This window comes from Pseudopipra pipra, chromosome 8, assembly GCF_036250125.1.
Source record: "Pseudopipra pipra isolate bDixPip1 chromosome 8, bDixPip1.hap1, whole genome shotgun sequence".
Lineage (NCBI taxonomy): Eukaryota > Metazoa > Chordata > Aves > Passeriformes > Pipridae > Pseudopipra > Pseudopipra pipra.
Genome location: NC_087556.1, coordinates 17153651 through 17174098, shown reverse-complemented (window position 1 = coordinate 17174098; position 20448 = coordinate 17153651). Strand labels below are relative to the sequence as shown.

The 20448-nt window shown below is 40.3% G+C and overlaps 1 protein-coding gene across 11 annotated transcripts in view; it reads right to left on the bottom strand.

Moving 5' to 3' along the window:
• Positions 1 to 20448, bottom strand: part of GBF1 (golgi brefeldin A resistant guanine nucleotide exchange factor 1) — a 106257-nt gene that overhangs the window by 36337 nt on the left and 49472 nt on the right. For all 11 annotated transcript variants that reach the window (XM_064662686.1, XM_064662684.1, XM_064662685.1 and 8 more), the window contains 5 exons: positions 8345 to 8476; positions 3182 to 3300; positions 2451 to 2559; positions 2030 to 2090; positions 314 to 368 (listed from right to left, as the gene is read on the bottom strand). In XM_064662686.1, coding sequence (XP_064518756.1) covers positions 314 to 368; positions 2030 to 2090; positions 2451 to 2559; positions 3182 to 3300; positions 8345 to 8476 — 476 coding nt within the window. The remainder of the gene's footprint in view (positions 1 to 313; positions 369 to 2029; positions 2091 to 2450; positions 2560 to 3181; positions 3301 to 8344; positions 8477 to 20448) is intronic.

The window sequence follows — 20448 nt, the reverse complement described above, 5'->3', positions numbered from 1 at the left end:
AAGACAGCAAATAACTAGACAATGTCACCATCAGGTCCCATAATTTGCTGGGGTTTTCTAGCCCAGAGCAGCTGATGGCTGTTCCCAGAATCCAGATTGTCTCACTTAGGCAGCAATATCATTAACAAGATTTGCTACTGGGCTTAATCCCACAGAATTAATGAAGCTATGTCCATTTATGCGGTTAAACATGCTCTTTCAGTGAACTAGGGACTTGCAGGAACAAAGAAATACAAGTGTGAAAACAAACAATATAGAGAGGAGCACAAGCCCAAGACATGAGCAGAACAGTCAACACAGTGCTGAGTCTTACCTTCTTCATGTTCGTTCCCATGTAGCTTTTAGGCTCTTCCTTAAACTGAGGCAACCTGAAATGTAAAGAACAAGCCAAAATACATAAGCTTACTTGAGTTAACAAGAAGGGGAAAGAAACAGGCTGGTCTTTCCAGCAGATACTCCAGATACTAGAAAAACAAAATTCTCCACAAAAAGAGATGCTCCTAGTTTGTTTTCCTGACAAAATCTGCTGAGGGTGAAAATACCCACACAAGTATGAGAGGTGCTTTGCGTGCTATTACTACTAATGGCAGTTTTTCTATATTGATTTTCATGTCATGTAAGTACAGTTTATTTTCCTTTAGGGTGTTTTCAGCAGTGGACTAATTACATTCGTTCAAAACAAGTTTCTCTGATGCTGCTGAAAACAACTGCTGAGCCAGTGTCATCCACAGCAGGACTCTTGCAGTGTACACGTTATTACTAGTCAAGGAAATTGTTTTCTTTGAGTTTGTAGAAACCCCAGTAGTTGTCTTCTGTTCTGCATCATATAAACACAATTGTGGCGCACAGTGGGTATAAATTTAAGCTGAATGCTTTGAGATAAGCAGTTCCCATCTCAGAATGACGCAGACTGCCCTCAAATGTGCTACCAAGTGACAACTCATACAGCTCTACAACTCCACACACTCTGCTCTTCTTTCTGTTCCTTTACTACAGTTCTATCTTTACTTGCTAAGGGGGAAAAAAAGCCTTAAGAGCACGGCTTTGGCTGTTTCTTTTTCTGGAAAGCAAGATGACCAAACCACCCCTGCAGTTGCCGCCTCTGCCTTGCTTCTCTATCCCTGTCCACAGGCACAGATGGTGGTGGTGTCTCTAAGACTTATCAAGAAGGATAGAGGAGAGGATACACAGTAAGTAATGAATAAGCACCAAGTAAAATTCATATATGTATTTTGAGAAAAAGTAATGTGGTCTCTCCTCTTTGAAGAGATTGATTCTGACTCTGTCCCACATTCACCCAGTGCACTGCATGCTGCAGGGTGCCCAGAGGAGAAAAAAACCTGAGCTCCCACTGGAATCGAGTGTGACAATGGAAAAAAAACATGATACGACTCTTTTCAGAAGCTGCCAGTTTTACTACAATCCTTTTCTCCTAGAAGTATTTCTGTATCTGCACATTTCCTTTTTACAATACCCAGAGAAAGTCTATGATTATTTCACTATTTAGAGAAACAGTTTTGAAGCTAAATAACTTCACTGAGTTCAAAAGAAGTAATCTTAATGACCTGAAGGGGGCTGAAAAGGGCAGAACATTTATCCAGGACACATGACTTCAAGAGTTTAAAATTCTCTTTGACATGTGAGGTCAAAGCTCTTATCTTGAAATCAACATGTGGCTATTCAATACTATTTCTATTCTGAAGAGAGCTATATTTTTTAGAGCACTTTTTTTTCAGTGAAGTTTGCATTCTCTGTCCTCAAACTGGTTCTCTATCCTAAAGCTCTTCATTACTTGGCTGTCCATCTCTCCTCAAAGGACACCTCAAACCAGGCAACCTTCTCTACCTCTGTCTCCCTGCAGCCTGACAGGGTCACCCAAGAGAAAAGTGCCAAATCCTTCATCCCCTTCCACCTCTAAATAATGACCATTTTGGATGATTTTTCTGAGGGCCCTTAAGTGGAAGTGTGGAATCCTTCTGTCCTTAGAGGGCCATCTTGGCAATGCTGAGGCAAACACAAGCAGGTTTACCTTGTGAAGAGCAGCTGCACCATGTCGACCAGAGTGTGCTCTGCAGATTTTCTCAATAACTCTGCGAAGACAAAAACAAATAACACAGGTGTCATTACTCAGTGTGATATTATCAAGAGGCTTCTTCAAGCAGACTCCCCTCCGAGTCTTGTTTACAGAGATTACGGCAAATTTATTAAAACCAGCTCCAACACCGCATTGCTGCAAATGGTCACGGCATCACACGGTGGCGCCACACAGCTGGGGAAAAGAGCAGCCCAAAGTTGCACGGTGAGCGCCTTACAAATTTTCCATGAAGTTGTAGAAAGACACAATAATATAAGGCTCAGCAGCTTTCCATGGATGCATCTTCTACAACAGAACTAGTTAATGCTGAGGAAACCTGATCATTTCTTAGGTGCAGAAGCATGAGGAAACCTACCGCTGAGTCTCATTTCGAAGCATATGCGGAAACAGGACTGCATGATCTCACACACGGATTCATTGGTGAGGTGGGCTCCCACTGGAGTGAGCAACAAGGTCCTCAACACCTGCAAAGAACAGCACCCATATGTACCACAGTGCAATGACACTTGCATGCACTTCCAGGAGAAGGTTGGTTTCCTCAAGAAAGACTGCCGTGAGCAGAAAACCTAAGGGTTCTCCAGGACTCATTTCAAATGGAATGCTGTGCACAAGAAGCCCATTAGGAGACAAAAATGATCTCCTGACCCACTTCTAAAAGAGGCCTGATATGCTGCATGCTACCCAATGTTTAAATTGAGGAACTAGGTATCTGCTCAAAAGTACACAGACAAAAGAGCTATACAGTTCATAGGTTTGTCTCTACAAAGATCTTTTCTCAAAAATAAGTTTCAGAGCTCCATATGCTTAATTTACTCCCCACTAACACAGACCATGCACAAGGTAGGATTATCAACACTACCACATTATCAAGCCTCTAATTTTAAAATCATTTAATTTAAGCTTTTAATTATTTTCATTTGGAAAAGCTTTTACCACAGGTATATGAGCCATCTGTTTAAAAATAAAGTCTGTCACTAAGCTCCTACAGAGTCAAAACACTGCTCCCTCCTCTTCATCTCCATGTAACAGGATATGTTCCACAACAGGCAGCGACCATTATGGTAATTACCATTTCTCTCCACTTACCTGTAGGATTTTCATCAAGACAACCTCATCGCTCGCATGATCTGTGCCCACAAATCGGGCATGAGTGACAGCATCTGCCATGTTCTCCATACCCTCTGCTGTGCCCTCATGGCTGGGATCTGAATAACAGAATAAAAATATGTGTCAGGGAACAGCCACCTACAGCCTACCACCTCTGTGGGGAGACATCTACACGGAGATACTGTGTGGCCTTTTGCTTCCTTAATTTGTGTGACTTGCAGTGAGTTGACCCTACAAGAGCAAAACTCATGTCCCAGTAGCAGAAAGGTTTTATAACTGGGAGCTTTCAGAAACACTTTATTAAGTTTTTCTATATTTGTAAAAAAATGTAACCTAACAAAGAAAATAATTACAATTCAGTTGTTACTGGTTCTGTATGTTATTAGATATTAACTTCTAAGAGTGTGTCCTGTTCCCTAATCTATACCACAATCAGCTGTTAAATGCATTCAGTTCCTCCTTGGGGATAAAGAAAAAAAAAGCGCTTAAACATAGGGAACCTAAAATTTACTCTCATGAGGAGAAAATGCCAAACAGGTTCCACTAGATTGAGAAGGGAAAATTGTTTCTTGTTCTACATCCCTCCCAAGGAATAAAAGCTGGGTAGGAATGGACCAGTAGCTTTCCCCAGAGAAAACAGCAGACAGACAGAATCACAGTTGAGGTATCGGAGTTGCAGGCCTCCCACTTCAATCACTCATCAAGGCTCCTTCTCTCTGTTTCAGTCTTTTGTAGCTACAATGGTGCAGTTGAGAGAATATTTAGGATGAGATTGTTGTTAGTAACTGTATCTTGTGCTACATTACAGTGGCTTCAGAAAAGCTGCCTCTGGCTTTGATTTCATTCGCACTTAAAAATATGGCACTGGGCAAGAATCTTGATACCCTCTTACCTAAACAGTCATTAGAAAGGAGACAACCTAAACACGGTTAATACCTCATTAATTGGCAATGGGGCCTCTTGAACTCCAGCAAGAATAAAGCTGACAAAGGAATCAAGCAAGACCTTGTATGCTTTGCAGAGAAGCTTTGCAGACTCCCTCTTTGACTCCACTAACATTCACACCTAGGAAGGGCTAAGCCCTAGTTATTAAAGAAAGCTGCCTTTATTGTGGTCAAAACAGAGCAGCCTCCACCATGGTGTGGGGATTCTGAGGGGCTGCAGGATAAGGAACTTCTAACAGTGCATAAAACTAAATTGTCATCAGTGTACTTCAGAATCCCATAAGTCTGCATAGGAACAGCACTTCACCATCTATTACACATTCCTATTAAGAGCAGAGCTTATCTACTTTTGACATAGTTCACACACACATCTTAAATAGTTGAGAGTGAAGTCCTCTCCTGGTTTGCTAGGCAAACCTCACTGATCTATCAAGGAGTCTGTTCTAAGACCAGCTGGTCTTTTTTTACCTGGTTCAGCAGCACCACCCAACAGGATACCAAACTGATATAGGGAAGCATTTGGTAAGAGGCCTGGCTGTCAAAGGCAGTTCTCTGTGTACCTTCAATAATGGCTTATAATCCTGTTAGAAGCTACCACTTTTCTACCAGAGGCAGTTAAACCGGTCAGATGTTGGTGTCTCATGCACTCTTATTCATAAAAGGAAATAATAGCTTAAACCACCGATGGTGATGTAGGACCATTCTGAATCGTCTTAATTAAATTAGGCAAAGACCAGCGGTGTTACAATGCCAGCACCTACGTTAGCATTACTGGTAACCAATCTCAACAACTACAGTGGAAAGCAGCCAAGTGGGAATCAAGAGGAAAAAGCCACTTGCTGCAGAAAAGGCTCCCACAGACAGAACACACAGATTCACTTTACTGTCACCTCTTCTAGCAGGTGTGAGTTGCTCAAAGCTTAGGGATACATTTAGTTGTAGTTATGGATAAACAGTATGTGTGAAAAGGAAATGCAAGCAAGTTGCACATATGCTTCTTTAACAGATCTATGAGTACTGCTTCACTGTTCTAGCCCCTACCTTCAACACCTCTCTCTCAACACACATCACGCCTGACTACTTCAGTTCTGGCTCCCTGCAACAGCACTGCAAATTCAGGTCAATTTATAAAGCCTCTTGAGTTCAATTAAAAGCACAGATACTTCTACTTGCAGAAACAAGATACAGAAAAAAAATCAACCCGTTTCTTTGTTCCCTTGTGAGAAAACAGTACAGAAAGATATGTCGACGTCTGCTCAGAATCACTAACAAAAATAAGTTTGTATGAGCAAAACACCAGTTTCAAAATTGCCACCTACAATGCAAAGATCTAGAGACCCCATCTAGATATACACATTTTATATGGGGTGCAGTCTTACAACAGGTGGGCAAAAGAACAAGCAGAAATCAGAAAATCCAGGCTCCAGGAAAGCCAGAAGGCTGTTCAGTATTACCTTTAATGGAACTAAAATAAATCACCAAGGAGACAGAGAAGGTAGACAGGAGAACAAGCTTTAAACTCCCTAAACAGCAAGTCATCTCACTGGAAGCTGAGCAACAACTACTTACTTATAGATACATAGTTTTCAGGAACATCCAGGAAAGCTAACTTTAGAAATGGAGCCAGAAGTTGCTGTGGACACACTGTGACAATAAAAAGAGCACACACCTTTTCTGAGGAAAATACAGAAAACCCCAGTTCTGAAATTTAGCCCCTAGTCTTCCAATAGCTAAAGTTTGAACTCATCAAATAGGCTGACAGCTCACTAACTACTGCAAAACTGCTGAGCAAGGAAATAACTAATCTGAGGGATAAAAATCAATGGGAGTTTAGTATTGTCACACAGTTTTCTAGTACTTTAAAAGTTACTATGTAATTTATCTACTAAAACTCCTGTAAAAGCAGTACTTAGAGCAGAGGATAATCACTGTAAGGGTAACTATTCCTACTAAAACGGTGGATATCAAGTCGTTTTATCTAATTGAGCTGGGATTGCACACTATACTATTACTGAATTTGCAATTCAGACTACTAGAGATCAGAAGTCTCAAAGCCTACTCAAGAATTATTCTTTTCTAACTCGTTTTAAAATATACCCTTCAGCAATACTGGCCTAAAAAGGAGACAGATAACTACCTGCTGACGTATTGCAGAACAAGAACAACAGTGAGACTGCACAAGGATTAGCAATTAAATACTTTAGAAATGGGAAAAGAAAGCCATTTTAAACATAGATATTTATCAGAGGAGTTTGGTCCTTTCACTGCACCCTGGTTTTTGACCCAGCATGTACAGCAAAAGCCAACCACTCACAAAACAGACAGAGCTAATGTCACTTTTTTAAAAAGTGCTGTTTTCACCTGTCAGTTACACAGCCCCAAAATGCACCACAAGTATCTGCCACACTGCAATTTCCTCACCGTGGTTGTGCCAGCATCCTTCTCTCTTTCTTGTTCCATATAGTTTGAAACAGATTTGTATATTAAAAACAGTTTTAAGCTTTTACTATCTTTAGGCAAACAGTCTTTAGACTACCTTTAGTCTCATATTACAAAAAAGAAATTATAAGACCAAAAAGCTTTAATTTAACAACACAGCCCTAGCCAGATGTTCAGTCAGCACCACTAATCCCAGCCTCACTGGTATCTGGAGCAGCACAAAGGACAAGGCTGCTCTGAATGTCACCTGAAGCAACAATGAAGGTCTCAGATTACAGGTTCTGTTCCACAAAAAAGCCAGGCAGAGAGGCTTTTCCACTGTCTGCTACAAAGACACACAGTCACCAACAGTTACAGGGATGCACCCTCGCTGGAGTGACCCAATTAATATTCTAAACAACAAGTAGCTAGAGAAAGGCTACAAATTCTTAACCACATTTTTTCCTGTTTCTGCCTCAAATCAAGTATTTATAGATGGTTGCCTGTGTAGACATTTGTCTGGACATGTGATACAAGCCTCATGTTCTGATCCCACACAGAGCATAAAAGCCTAGACGAAGAGTCCATCCCTCCTTCTAACACTGAAAAGTCGTATATTTTGCATTATTGCTTAATCCTTCAGAAGCACATGTTTTACAGGCTTATTTGTGAAGATTTCTTCATTGTCCTAGGAAGTTACATCATATTGCATCATTCTAGTTATATTTTTGCCACTTAATTATATCAAATGCTGTCCAAAAATTGATGTCTAAATACACTATATTTTCACCCAACTTTTAATATCTTTTTCCTGAAAGTCTCCATTTTTGCTCATTTTAATTCTGTGTCTTTCCCACAAAAGTGGTTTGCACCTCCATAAAGCCCTTTCTTTCTCTAACTTCCTAACTTGAAATAATGAAATATTTAAAACAACAGTACCAAAAATTCCGTGGTGTTCACTTACAATGTGAGGGAGAAAAAGAACTGAGAAATCTGAACTTGGGGGGAAAGAATACTGGTAAAATGATTTTCTTCAAATGAGACTACATATAAACAAACATAGATAAATTTTGTAATTCACACAGGTATGATCAGAAAGTACTGACAGAACTTACAGAGAAAAATCGAGCACCACTAACAACAGGATGACACACTGATGGCAGACAGAAAGCCAGCTAATGAGTTACAAGCCAGCTGAGCCATGGGAACTGACCACATGCACATTATTAGCTTTTCACAGATACAAAGGAGAATGTGCAGATTTGGAAGTGGCAGCAGCAAAACTGTCTCTGCCATGACAACTGTGGCAAGTGAAGAGTACTGGCACACCACTGGATAAGGTCTGGGACCAGGTAAAAAACCATCCTCACTCTAGAGCAGAAATATTAGTCCACAAAACTAAATAAATCCTACTGTGTTTCTGTATGTTACAACATTGAAATCCAAGCTGGTATTGTCCCCTCCCTGCGCCTCTTGCTCGGATGGCATTAAAAAGCAGCTGGTGCCCACCACAGTCCTGCAGCAGGCCATAAGCACACACAGCAGTCAGGGCAGACTAGAAGCTTTGGCTCCATCTCCAGACATTCTGTAGCAACATGAAAGATCAGCCAGTTTGATATTAAGAAACTGCAGATGCCTATTTCCCCAGTGTAAATGACAATTTTCCTATTCCCCTGATCTCCACGCTAAGACTGCAAGCATGTATCCTGGCCAAAGACACAGCTCACAGAGATACATTTGGCTGGCATTTTGGTAAATCCCAGGAAGTCACATAACATACCTATTAGTGCATATGAGAGGAACTTATTCACAGAGGTGAGAGCCAATCCAGTTATGGGACCTGTAGTGTCTTCAGAACGGATGACTTCCAGAAAAGGTCGAAGAAAGACATTGGGTTCAATTTCAGATAGCTCTGTAAAATAAAAAGAATTTTAAAGAGACATTAAATTAGACTTCACTCATTAGGATTAATTTTCTCTTTAAGAATCTACAGCAAGTTTCATCTCAGAGGAAAAAGGCCTGCTCTAGCTTACTTTTAGAAGGGTGGTGGGAAGGTCAGTGCTGCTTTTAAATATATACACACACAAACACGCACATATATGTATATGTATATATATATTTTAAAAGCAATGGCTTGTGAAGTTCAGTTTCTTATGATCTTCAAAACAGCCTTCTGGAGCCTTCTAAAGTCTGATTGTATGAACACTGTAAATGCTACAGAGGCCACTGCTGCCTAAATTCATGTTTTAATTCATTGGGAGACATAGTTGCATTTTCCTATTACTCCTGAATTGTGTGATCCCATGAACTATCTCTGCCCCATCTCCTGCCATTTCTGTAACATCCTGCTACAGATACAGCCTCATGCTCATTACATGCAAAGTACAAATGAACAACCACCAGGTTGGTTGAAACTCTTGCAGCTCTTTGCTTGAATACAAATTGCATTTCTGCAACGCAAAATGTTTGCTTGGCAAAGACACGAAAACTCCACAAGATAAACTAATTTAAAAACTCTTCTCATTCTTAGAATACTCAGAATATTCTCAGAAATATATAAGCCTCTCAACCAAAGAAGTAAAAGGGGCACTCTTCTCTACTTGCTGCTTTGGACAAGAAGGATCCCCTCTAAAACTGCAGTACAAAAAGGCAAATGCACTGAGCTGTTGAGCTGGAGAAAAAACAACTAACAAGCTTCCTAAACTTTCCAAGATGATCAAGGGACACTTTGGGAATGAAAAAGAAATACAAAAGAGAAGAACCATAACTAGGAAAATTGATCAAAAAACAAACAAATCAAAAAACCAAACCAAGCCAAAACCCAAACCCAACCAAATAAAACACAAGGAATCAAGCTAAGAGGAGCCCTGGGGGGGGGATTTAGGAGAAAAAGCATTAAAAAGCAGGTGAAAGGAACCACAACACAGCCAGTACACAAGCATAGAAGAATGTATTAAGAGTAACCTGGATAATTCTGAGACCAGAAATATGTAAGTACAACACTTGGCTCAACTTGCTGAAACCTACTTTTTATTCCTAGTAAAAGTTAACAAGTCTAATGGCTAATAGTGTGACAGGATCACTTGCATTTATACCATCGATAATCAAATATTGCACTTATCTGTCATAGGAGCTTCTTTGAGGCAGAGGAGAAAAAAAGACCGTACTTCCTGAATCCTTAGAAAAGCTGTTGCTTTTCCATCTACTAACATAATTCAATTATTTTACTGAGGAAAAGAAAAAAACCCTTATTACAAGACAAGAGAAATTCCATTTTATCATAGTTCCTACTGAAAAGCCTTAAGCATCAAAATAAAGAGCCTATCAGAAAGCGTGTTAATGTGTGACAAATTATTGTAAGGAAGCAAAGGAGGAAGAACAATGTAGGGGTTTTTGTTTTAAATAGTTAAGAGCACAGAGAAGTACATCAAAGTGCTGTTAACTAAAGCAAAACTGCAATTAAAAAAAGGGATGCAATCTCTTACCTTTCAGCCACCAGTTCAAATAAGGCCAACACCACTAACTTGTGAGAGGTTAAAAGGAACCTGATGATTCAATCTTTCTGGCTTAAGAACAACTCCCCCAATTTGTCAGATAATATCCTGGTGTGACATTACAATTGTGTCACCTCTCAATAGCTCATGGACATGCAGAGGATCGTAAGACACGCTTTCATCGATGTTTATTTAAGTGTGCTTTATAGAACACTTGTCTGGTTACAAGCCCTTGGACAACATTAAATATAGTAAGACTACTAGAGATCAAAACTCAAATTCTTCTTCCCCAAAACTGATCCTTTCTATAGAACGGACCACAATCCTGTCAATTCCTCCAGCCTCCCTCAAACCAGTGAGTCCAAGGATGAAAAAGCTGCACTTTGATTAGAAAGAAAAAAATAGGACTTCAGCAGATGTACATCAGTGCACGTGTAGAACGAGGCAATGAAGACAAACTTGCCAGCAGAGGATGTATAGGGTACCACACTAGCCATTAACACATTTTTGGGGACAAGAAATAGATATTTTCTTTACAAGAGTAGGGTGAGTTTGAGGTTTTTACTTTCAATAAATTGTGAATCTTGATGTGGTTAAAGACTCGATTCCCCTGCAGTCTCACTGAAATTCCCAACTTACGTGAAAATCACAAAATGGCTTGTCATAATTAGGATTTAATTTAGGCACATACCATTAATTATGCAGCAACTCTGGCCAGCTTCCCTGATATTCAGAGATTCCAGCTTTTACGGTAACACAGCATTTTACATTAAGCTCACTGAAATGGACTATGTGTGCTGTAAAACTGTTTAGAGCGGAGAGTTGGTGCTGTGTTATTGGAAAAAAAAATATACCAGACAAGAAGAGAACATTTTTAGTGCAGGACTTACTCACTAAAGGACTACTGCCTGAAAGATCTAAATTTCAGTGAAACACCAGTGACACTGCTAATTGCTTGCATCTGAAGAGTATTCACTTGATTACTACAACGAGCTCTTCTTACCAGAGGCATTTGCAGGCATTGAGGACCTACAGGAGTCACCAGATCCCTTTTCAAAGCACAACTTAATCTTGGTAGTGGTGCTTCCTTCAATGGGAAGTTTGGGAGCACAGGAAACCACTCATACTGTAGCTACTCTTGCTGTTACCTCTCATTGGCTGAAAAAGGTTCAGCTCTGAAAGTGGCACTAAAGCTACCTAGAAGTTTTTAACCAAGAAACAGTTTTGCAAAGAAGCCAGTAAATCAAAGATAAATCCTTTCCTTTTAACTCAATCCTGTTGAGCTCAGTGAAGTTAGTTCAGTAGCTCTTTCCCCAAAAGGCTTTCTTAGCTTTGTACATGGAACATGGCAGTGCCCAGAACCAACCTGCCAGCCCTTTTGGATCAATAACTACAACTGCAAGGTGCACTCCATGCTAGCTTTTCTACCACAGCTCAAGTTTAATCTAGAGCACACAACCAATTAGCACTCTTTTCACAATACTTTGGTAAGGGGGAACCACAGCCTTTAGAGGGAATTGTTCTGCCCAGCAGTTAAACTTCATGAAGGAGATATTACAGGAAGTCTTGCCATCACCTAACTGTTTGAGCAATGCCATCTCTCCTGAAAATATCTAAGAACCTCAGCAAAGGCAGTAAAATCAATTATTACTTTAATAATTCCTTTGACAAAACAAAGGCTATATAAGATAAATATTAAATGTTTGGAGGGACAACTCCAGTGTTGCTTTATAACAACATTCCAAAAAAAAAAAAAGCAGCTCTGAATTTTGAACTCTGATTCTTGCTCTGCCAGATTCAAGTTCAGGCATTACAAATGAGGAAACCATAACCAGTGAGAGAATTGAGAATTGTCAATAGAGAGGTTTCTCCAAGTATGTTTTCTTTTCTAGCAAGAGACATTTCTCGGCATTTGAACTGGAAAATACGGGATGGTTCTCTGCTTAGGTAACCACTTTCAACTTTGAGGAAAAAACCCAACCAAACAAAAAACCCACCTGAAAACCCACAACCCTGCAAGAATGATTTCTGCCAAGGTTATTACAAGAGGAAAACTGAACAAGTGTCCACAAGGAGAACAAAATTTCACAAGGGGCTCCTATACAAGCTGCCTCCTTTGCAATCTACTCAAATTAAAACATGATTTAGTCTTACATGCAGAGCCCGGTCTGTTTTGGGGACCAGCTGGAAAGCGCTTCCCATTTTCACACAGGTCCCTTCAAGGAAATTTCAGGGAAGCAGAGACCAGCATCAGCATCACACCCAGAAATGCTCAGCTAGCCCAAAGCAGAGCATGGAGATTAAGAAGAAGGGAAAGAGTATCTTAAGTAGCATATCAGAAAGCCAGCTCTTCAGGCCGACTATTTTAATGAGGACAGAATTTCTTTGAGACCACAGTGCTTTCTCATTCGTCCTATGGATTATTTGCACTTAGACACACATGTCTATAAAGATATTTAAACAACTAATTCATGTTTGAGCACCTAACTCCCATTTCAGCAATCCCATCCAGCCGTTCTGGCACTTCAGCAAACAAGCTGCATCAGACCTCCGGCGTCCCCTTTCTCCTGAAGAACAGGAGCAGGTCCCCTCGGAAGAGTTTTCTTATTGTTAGCACACTGTTGGCACATTCCTGATCTAAAAAGCTCACATAAGCTGCTTTCTCTGGCAGTTCAACTCTTCACTCCTGAATGACTCTTATCAGGATCGGCTATGCGTTCCGAATCAGAGTAAATGAACAAGAAAAAATTGTTTATGACAAGTTATTTCAACATCATTTGTCCCGACGACAGGCAACTGCAACCCAAACCACATGACCTGGACTCCTCTTATGCAGCAGCTGTTGGCCTTTGACGCCCAGCCTTCAGAAAGGCTGTCTCAGTTGTATCCCACGCACCTCTCCAATGCAGACGAGCTCAGACAAGAGCAATGCTTCAAGCATGTGCTATTACATTCTCTGCTTACATATTGAACTGCAAAATGAACAGGCATTCTCTTTTCTTAAGGTGAGAAAAAGACAAAAATAACACTGTAACGGAGCAGAAATCCAGCTCTTCAGGACTTCTGCCTTGGGGTTCAATGAATTAATGTCACAGAAAACCAAGGTACCAGAAAGTGCTTCCTGGCTCATCCTCAAACCCACTTTCTGCAAACACTGCCATTCTGGCCTACATGATACGCACTTTAACTCTCTGTTCACCTAACACCAAAACATTTTGTCTTTTCACTTGAGGGAGAGAAGCCCCTGCAGTCTGTCTCAGCAAGTCAGAGTGAATAAGTTACAAGTAAAAAGGACAAAATTCTACTTGCCTTTTAAAACCAACTAAAAGTATGGGTGCCATACTGCAGAGCTCTGCAGAGCTTGAATTTGCTTTACATAGAGTCAGCTAGGTAACAGGGACAGAACACTACATGCATACTGGTTCTAGGTGCAAAACTACAATTACAGCAGCTCTATGGCCAAGAATGGAGGAGGAGCATGTTTTTTGCAACTCTGAAAAGAATTCTCTGGACTGACTGGAGCACATGCCACCGTGCTCCTGCAATGGAAGACACACTCTGGCTACTTCTAGCTAGCAAGTTTAGTCTGACATTTAACCCCAGTTCAATAACAGCCAATCAATGTTGGTTAACAAGTGTGAAAAAGCTAAGCTAGATGATGCTGAGCTTATGTTCCCCTCTGCACAGCCCTGGTACAGTGTTTCAAGTGAAAAGAATCCTTTAATGTGTCTCCCCTACAAGGGGTTTTTATTATTGTTTTGGTCTTGTTTTTCTTGCAAGTTCTAGACCAGCCCTTGCAGCACAGTGCAATGTGTAGCACATTGGTAGAGATTTTCTGATCTGAAAGGAGAACAGATGGCCATGGATATAGTCTGACCCAGCAGCTAATGTGATGAGAGCAAGCTCAAGTTCTACTTCCTGAAAATAATTATGGCAATGTCCACTAAACTTATAAACAAGAAGTCACCAAAAAGTAACCACCAGACATTCCATCCAGGTTCCCCAAAATATCATTGTCTTCTCCCAGCCTAAGCTCTTAATAGATAAAGAGAACAGGATTCTGCCAGCTAGGGAGAAGCTGAGGAGCCCAAAGCTTACATCTGAGTTTCCAGAACACATAAATACTGTAGACTATTTGACAAGGATGCAGGGATTGCACAACACAGCATACATACCAAGGGGGTGTGTAGAAGCAACCTTTGTGTATCTTTGAAATCAATACTTCACTATAATAAGTGATATCAAAAGCTTTATGTATGATAGAAGTAAATGTAAGCTGAAAAATCAAGGCTATTCAGGTCAATGAAGGAGAAGGGTGAATTAACTACAATCCTTTTCAGTATGTCTCTAAAATATACTCTTCAAAGCTAATGCCCTCTGAATTAAACTGGTCATTCAGGGGCCCAGGCCCACCATATCAAGAGGGAAACAGTGCCATTCACAGCCTCACATGAATGCAAGGCTAGAATTACAAATGCAGTTTGACAAGGGGAACCCAGAGCTGTCAAGCCTGTTCTGTTTGCCTAATTTCATTACAATGGCACAAATGCTTTCATTTGCCACACTCCAGCTTCATGTGTTTATCTCCCTTTCATTAAACATGACTTTAACAAATGATTGTTCCATAGTGCCAAGATCTCAAGCACTCCTCAGAACTGAGATTTTTATTTTGGGGAAGGATGACAGAATGCATACTGAGCATTTGACTCTTCACATCTTCTGGTCAGGGCAGCATAAACTCAACCAAAATACCATCTCCTATAGGAATTATTTACATCTACCAGTGAAGCAGAAGCACTGACAGTGGCACCAGTGTTAGCCACTAGTTATTAGGGGTTTCATCTGATGCCATGCTTCAAATTCTGACTGACCATTAAAAACCCCTGGGCATTTTTTCATAAGCAGGTAACCTAGAGTATCTTCAGCCAAAACTACACTGTAAACTCCAGTTATGTCTCCACTGTTACTTTAAGGGCTTTTCATCCAGCTGTAATATTCTGTTCTAGCATGATATTATGAGAAGTAGAAGATACTCACTTCAACCACAAGGAAAGCAAATGCCATCAATGGGAAGTATAGAGCTACACAAGGGGCAAGCTTTCATGGTTTCTATTCAGATGGGCTTAAAAACTACAGACACAACTACTTGCTTCACCTTGAATTTTTAACGCCAGCCATGCAGACTGCTGAGTGTTGGGATACGAGGTTATTTCAGAAGTTGAAGTTGTTTAATTCTGCCCTTAATTCTTAGCACTGAGGAGACAGCAGAGATGGGTGTAATCGCGTCTTGACAAACTTTTTCCTGAGCTATGGTTTACATGTATTGGTCAGAGGTTATATTCAAAAGACTCTGCTTCAAAAAAGGAATAGGTCTTAAAGCAAACTGATGGGTAATTTAGTATAGCAAGGTTGAAGGTCATCAGGAGATGATCTTGCTACAAATCCTAGAGTATTTCCTCCCATCCTGTGACCTGAACACCTCTGAAAGGACATGACTAATTCAGATGAAAGGCAACAAATCAATTAACTGTACATAGTAAAAGCCCACTGTTCCCCAGTTGGTCTCTTATGAGTGTTTTGTGCCAGTATGAAGAGTAATAAGTGTAATTTCAATGTTAATCCATCCTTCTTTTGTGAAACCTTTCCTCCTACATCATAGAAGAGGATGAGCACTAGAGCACCACTTCATTATGCTAGCACATTCCACAGTATGACTATACACATACAATAGAAATAAGCAAATTCAGAATTTCTTAAATAATTTTATTATCTCCCTTACAGGGAGGGTGACCACTCTCAGAAAAAGGAGATGGGGGAATACACCTGACCTGAGCCTCTGACAGGTTCTGAAATATAGAACTACTTTTGTGGTTTTTACAGACAGACACAGCTCTAAACTGCTCATGCCAATTGTAATGGTACTTAATGCTACTCCAGAAAACTGAACTCCTTGATGGCCTACAAAAACTGATTTGAGATCTTATTCCTTTCCAAAGGGTTTTTTTTTTCCTGTGTAAGTTGCTCAACATGAAGCTCTGAACAGCTTTCAGGGGAGAAAAATCAACCTTCCCATACACCCTCAGTGAGCTAAATCGCAACAAGCTTCTCTGGTAACTGGAAGATTAACATCTACTCTAAAATAAAAAAAGAAAAAATCAAACAAAACTATCCCATTAACAACGGGGTGAGTTAAATGCAGGCAAGCTTCATCTTTTGTCTCGGTTCAGAACCAGATGAAATAGTTTCAAAAGATTTCTTGCAGAAAATCACTATGCACATGACAACAGCCAGTTCTTGTGATGAACCTGCACCAGCTCTGAGCTTCAGAACCCACAGGCACTCCTCCAAGCCAATGACATTAAACTCTAAATGAAATTACTAAACCAGAATAAACCAAACCAAGAAGCAGCCATCCCATGACAAATTCATCTACCCTTGACCAAACGCTGATAGTTATTGATCTGCTGCGGTTGTGAATTAGGGCCAGGTTTCCCAAGGTTCCCTTCTAATACGAGGAAGAGAGCGTGGCCACTCTAACAAGACAGACTAGGCTAAATGAAACCTATGGGGAATTGCACACTACCAAGTCCAGAGGATGGACTGATCCGTTCATCTTACTGACAGCACAAGTTTGATGTATGTCAAGTTTAAGCACTCTTCTTCCTCTCTAAAAGAAATTGGCACATGTTGAAGAAAGAGCAATTAGGTTGTGACACTCTACAGAACTCTATTCCGTCTCTGGACTTGCTTCACTGTGATATTTTACATGTCTTGCACGGTACCAGGCCCAAACTAAGTAGGCAATTTAAAAGCCCAGGAGAAATTAAAACTTCTTCCCTGGTATTTTAAAGCACAGTAATTCTCCACAGCTTTGTGTGCCTACCATGCTATGAATAGAGCTCTCATTGCAAATTCACCACGTTGTGAAAAGGAAAGCTTCACTATTTCTAGGAAGCTGGAGAAAAAGATTACAGTTTTATCATCAATTAGCTGTCTGGATGTTACTCGGTTCTCTTTACCCTTTCCTCAAGGGAAGCCCATGAGAGCAAAGGGGAAAAATTAAAAGGAAATTGAAGAACAACAAATCCCAAACAAACCAAGACATTTCTTGTATTGCCAGAGAATCTAAAAAGCATCAGTGAGACAGACAAAATCCAAAGAATGAAATGAAGAAAAGCCTGATGACCCAAGAGGAAAGACAATCTTTTAATGACAAAAATCTCTCACAGGTTTAATGTACCTTGCTGTTATGATTTACACAAATTCTTCTGTTCAACCTGAACTAATCTAGGAGACATTGTGCCTCGCCATATTATTATCAGAAAGTGAAATTCTCAAGTGCTAATAGCAAAATACAACTGCCCAGAGCTCAAAAACTCACATATTAAGTTCCCACATGCAAAATGGGAGACTCAGGGAGAGCATGATGTGAAACTCATGGGGATATTAGTTTCAAACCTAGAGGAGTAGAAAGAGAACAGAAGCAAAAGGGAGACGAGAGACTGGCCTGGTGGCAGTTAATCCAACTGCTGCCTTAAGACATTCCAATAGTAAAAACATTAAGCAACTTTTTTTTTTTCCCCCACGGCAATAATTGAAGCAATCAGTAACCTGTGCACACACATACATAAGCTGAAATTCAGACTGCCTACACTAAAAAGCAGCTCAATTGCTAGTATGATGACAAGTGAGTATTATGTTCTTGCAAATGGACTGGAGAAAGAAACCAATTTCTGCATACTGCAATGTGCTGAGCAGTCTACTGATACAAGGTACTGATGGTACATGAAAAGAAGCAGAAAGCTGAGTTTTAACACTCATTTGCAGTTGTTGCATCTCAAGAGATCTGTGAATACCATTCAACTTCAGTTATCACCATTTAGGATATATTTTAAGATAGGCATCACGAAAACAATATTACATCAGTCCCTAGCTCCATTAAATACATTTTTTTCCATGCCCTGGAATCATGCGTCAGCTATAAAACAATAAAATATCTGTAAAGAATCAAAATTACCTAAATATCTATGTGAAGAAATGAGGGGATTCCACACATTCATAAGAAGTTTGTTGCCCTTACTGCAGCCTGGACAGAGAAATACACAAGCAATTACTTTCTCTACTACTTGGGGGCCTATACATTATACTTCACTATACTTGAACATGAAGACAGTAATTCAGCCTCCATTAACACATCTTATTAATTACTAGGGTTAAAGGACCACCTGAAAGGTCAGAGCTGGAAAAGTACATTTTGACTCCTATTCCACCTGCTTCTCAGATTCAGAGGCTCTATTACACCTAGGTAAATAGAGTTTCTGCCTTCAGCAGAATAAAAAGGTACATGTACTTCTGAATTATTCCTTTTCCAAGCAGGAGGACTTTGGTGCCATTTGGAGTTGAACCTGAACTAGCTGTTCCTCCAGCAAGAGATGATCTTTGTTGGTGAGGTCGATAATTTATACTGTTAAACCAAAGCTAGGATTGTTTTGGTCAAGTAAACTTGCCAAGAACACTTTTTTCATACAGCCTATAAGATTAAATACTATTGATTTGTTCCACTTGCACTGTCTCAAGAAGCTGGTGTGATGGAAACGAAAGAATTTTAGGATTTTCAGATTTCACATTGTGCCCCACCTCCAGTTCTATAAACTTACCCAGGATTCTGATGTGATTTCCATCAGGAGGTCTAAATAATGCTATAAATCCTAGGTATGCTACTATTTCAGAACACACACAAGTACAGGTAGGCTATGAATGCAACTATTTCTAACATGATACTCTGAAACACTAGACTGTGTCAAAGCTCCCTCTGCAACATCTTTGGCCAATGAACAGTTGCAGTTCAGGACAAAATTTTTCTGCTCTCATCTCTAACATTCCCAATTAAAAAAGTTTCCAAAGTTTTTCAGGGCAGAAAGAGTCTATGTACTGACAGTTCGTATCTCTCCTGGGAAGACTGCAAACACCAACTAAGGAATGAGGTACAGTATGGCTTGACATGAGCAGCCCGTGGTCCTGCTCTCTATTACATCAGCCTCTCAGAAGCAGTCACTTAGCAGATGAAAGACGCCTGGCATCCTGAGAAGCAATCCTCCTGTTTAAGGAGTATGAGTAACTCCTTGGTATACAGGCCACTGGCACTAACCTTAGAAACAGAACACTGGCCCCTAAGAAAGTGCCAAATAGATCTATTTTAGTCTATTGCGAATGGTTTTGATCTAGTAGATGCTAGACAGAAGAAACAACTTCTGAGTGGTTCAGAAGCTCAGCTGAGTGATCCTGATAAAGGCCATCGCTGACTACATGCTGTCCAGCAAGACTGACCTAAAAGTGACAGCACAGCACAAAACTTCAACACACAGATAAACACAGCTGTTTGTTCAAGCCAGCCCACGGTTCACACACTTACACAGGCTTCTTCAATCCCTCTCTAGTCCCCTTAGGGCACAACACAGCCTGGCTCTCGAACTGGAATACACAACACACACTGAACAGGTCAGTGGACACAACTTTGCTTTAACCTCTCACCCCTGGCATTTCTGCTACCACGACCTCTGGAATAGAACAATTATACTTCAACAGCACTTGTTCCCAAGACGTGGTAAAAAGCCAAAGAGAGAAGAATTTCTTTTGATTTTCAAGCTTAGACCTCCAGAATTTGCTCTGACAGGATATAAACACATATACAAATAAACTGACCATCAAGTGGTAGGAAGATCCTTGATGACAGATAGGCAAATCAGTCTACTCTCAGCCTCTGCCACTCATCTCCTCTTCATGCTCTTCATCTCTGCTTCAAACTCCTCATACGAAAAAGGAACATATTTCACCTTAACTGCCATGCCACTAGAATACCTTGAAATATTATCAAAAAACAGCAGCTCCAAAAAGCAGAAATAGCAATCCAATAAAAGCCTCCTGCCCTATCCCATGTTTCCCCAAAACCAAAAGTTAACTAAAACTCTTGGTAAAAAAAAGCTATTTTTCAGGTTGATATTTAAGTTAGGAAAATATGACAAGCACTGTAAAACACCAGTTAAGATCAAAATAATCTTTATAATTTATCAAATAGAAAACCAGAAGCTGAGTTTGTGAAATATCAAGGAAATTAACTGGGACAACCTGGAGGGAAATCCAGAAACAACTTGGCAGGGCTTGGCCACTCACTTTTGGGGTGTCAGTGTTAATGAACTTGATAAAAAAAAGGCTACCTAATTTTCAGAGGAGCACATCATTTTCTAAAAAGGAGCAGTTGAACTGCTAGTAACTTCTCACGGCCTTGTCAGAATGAAACCACTTCACACACAGCAGCATTTTGTTCAGCTTTGAGGCCAGTGCTTAAAATCAGAAAGTGACTCTAGGTAACAGAAGGACTTCGAGGGCCCTT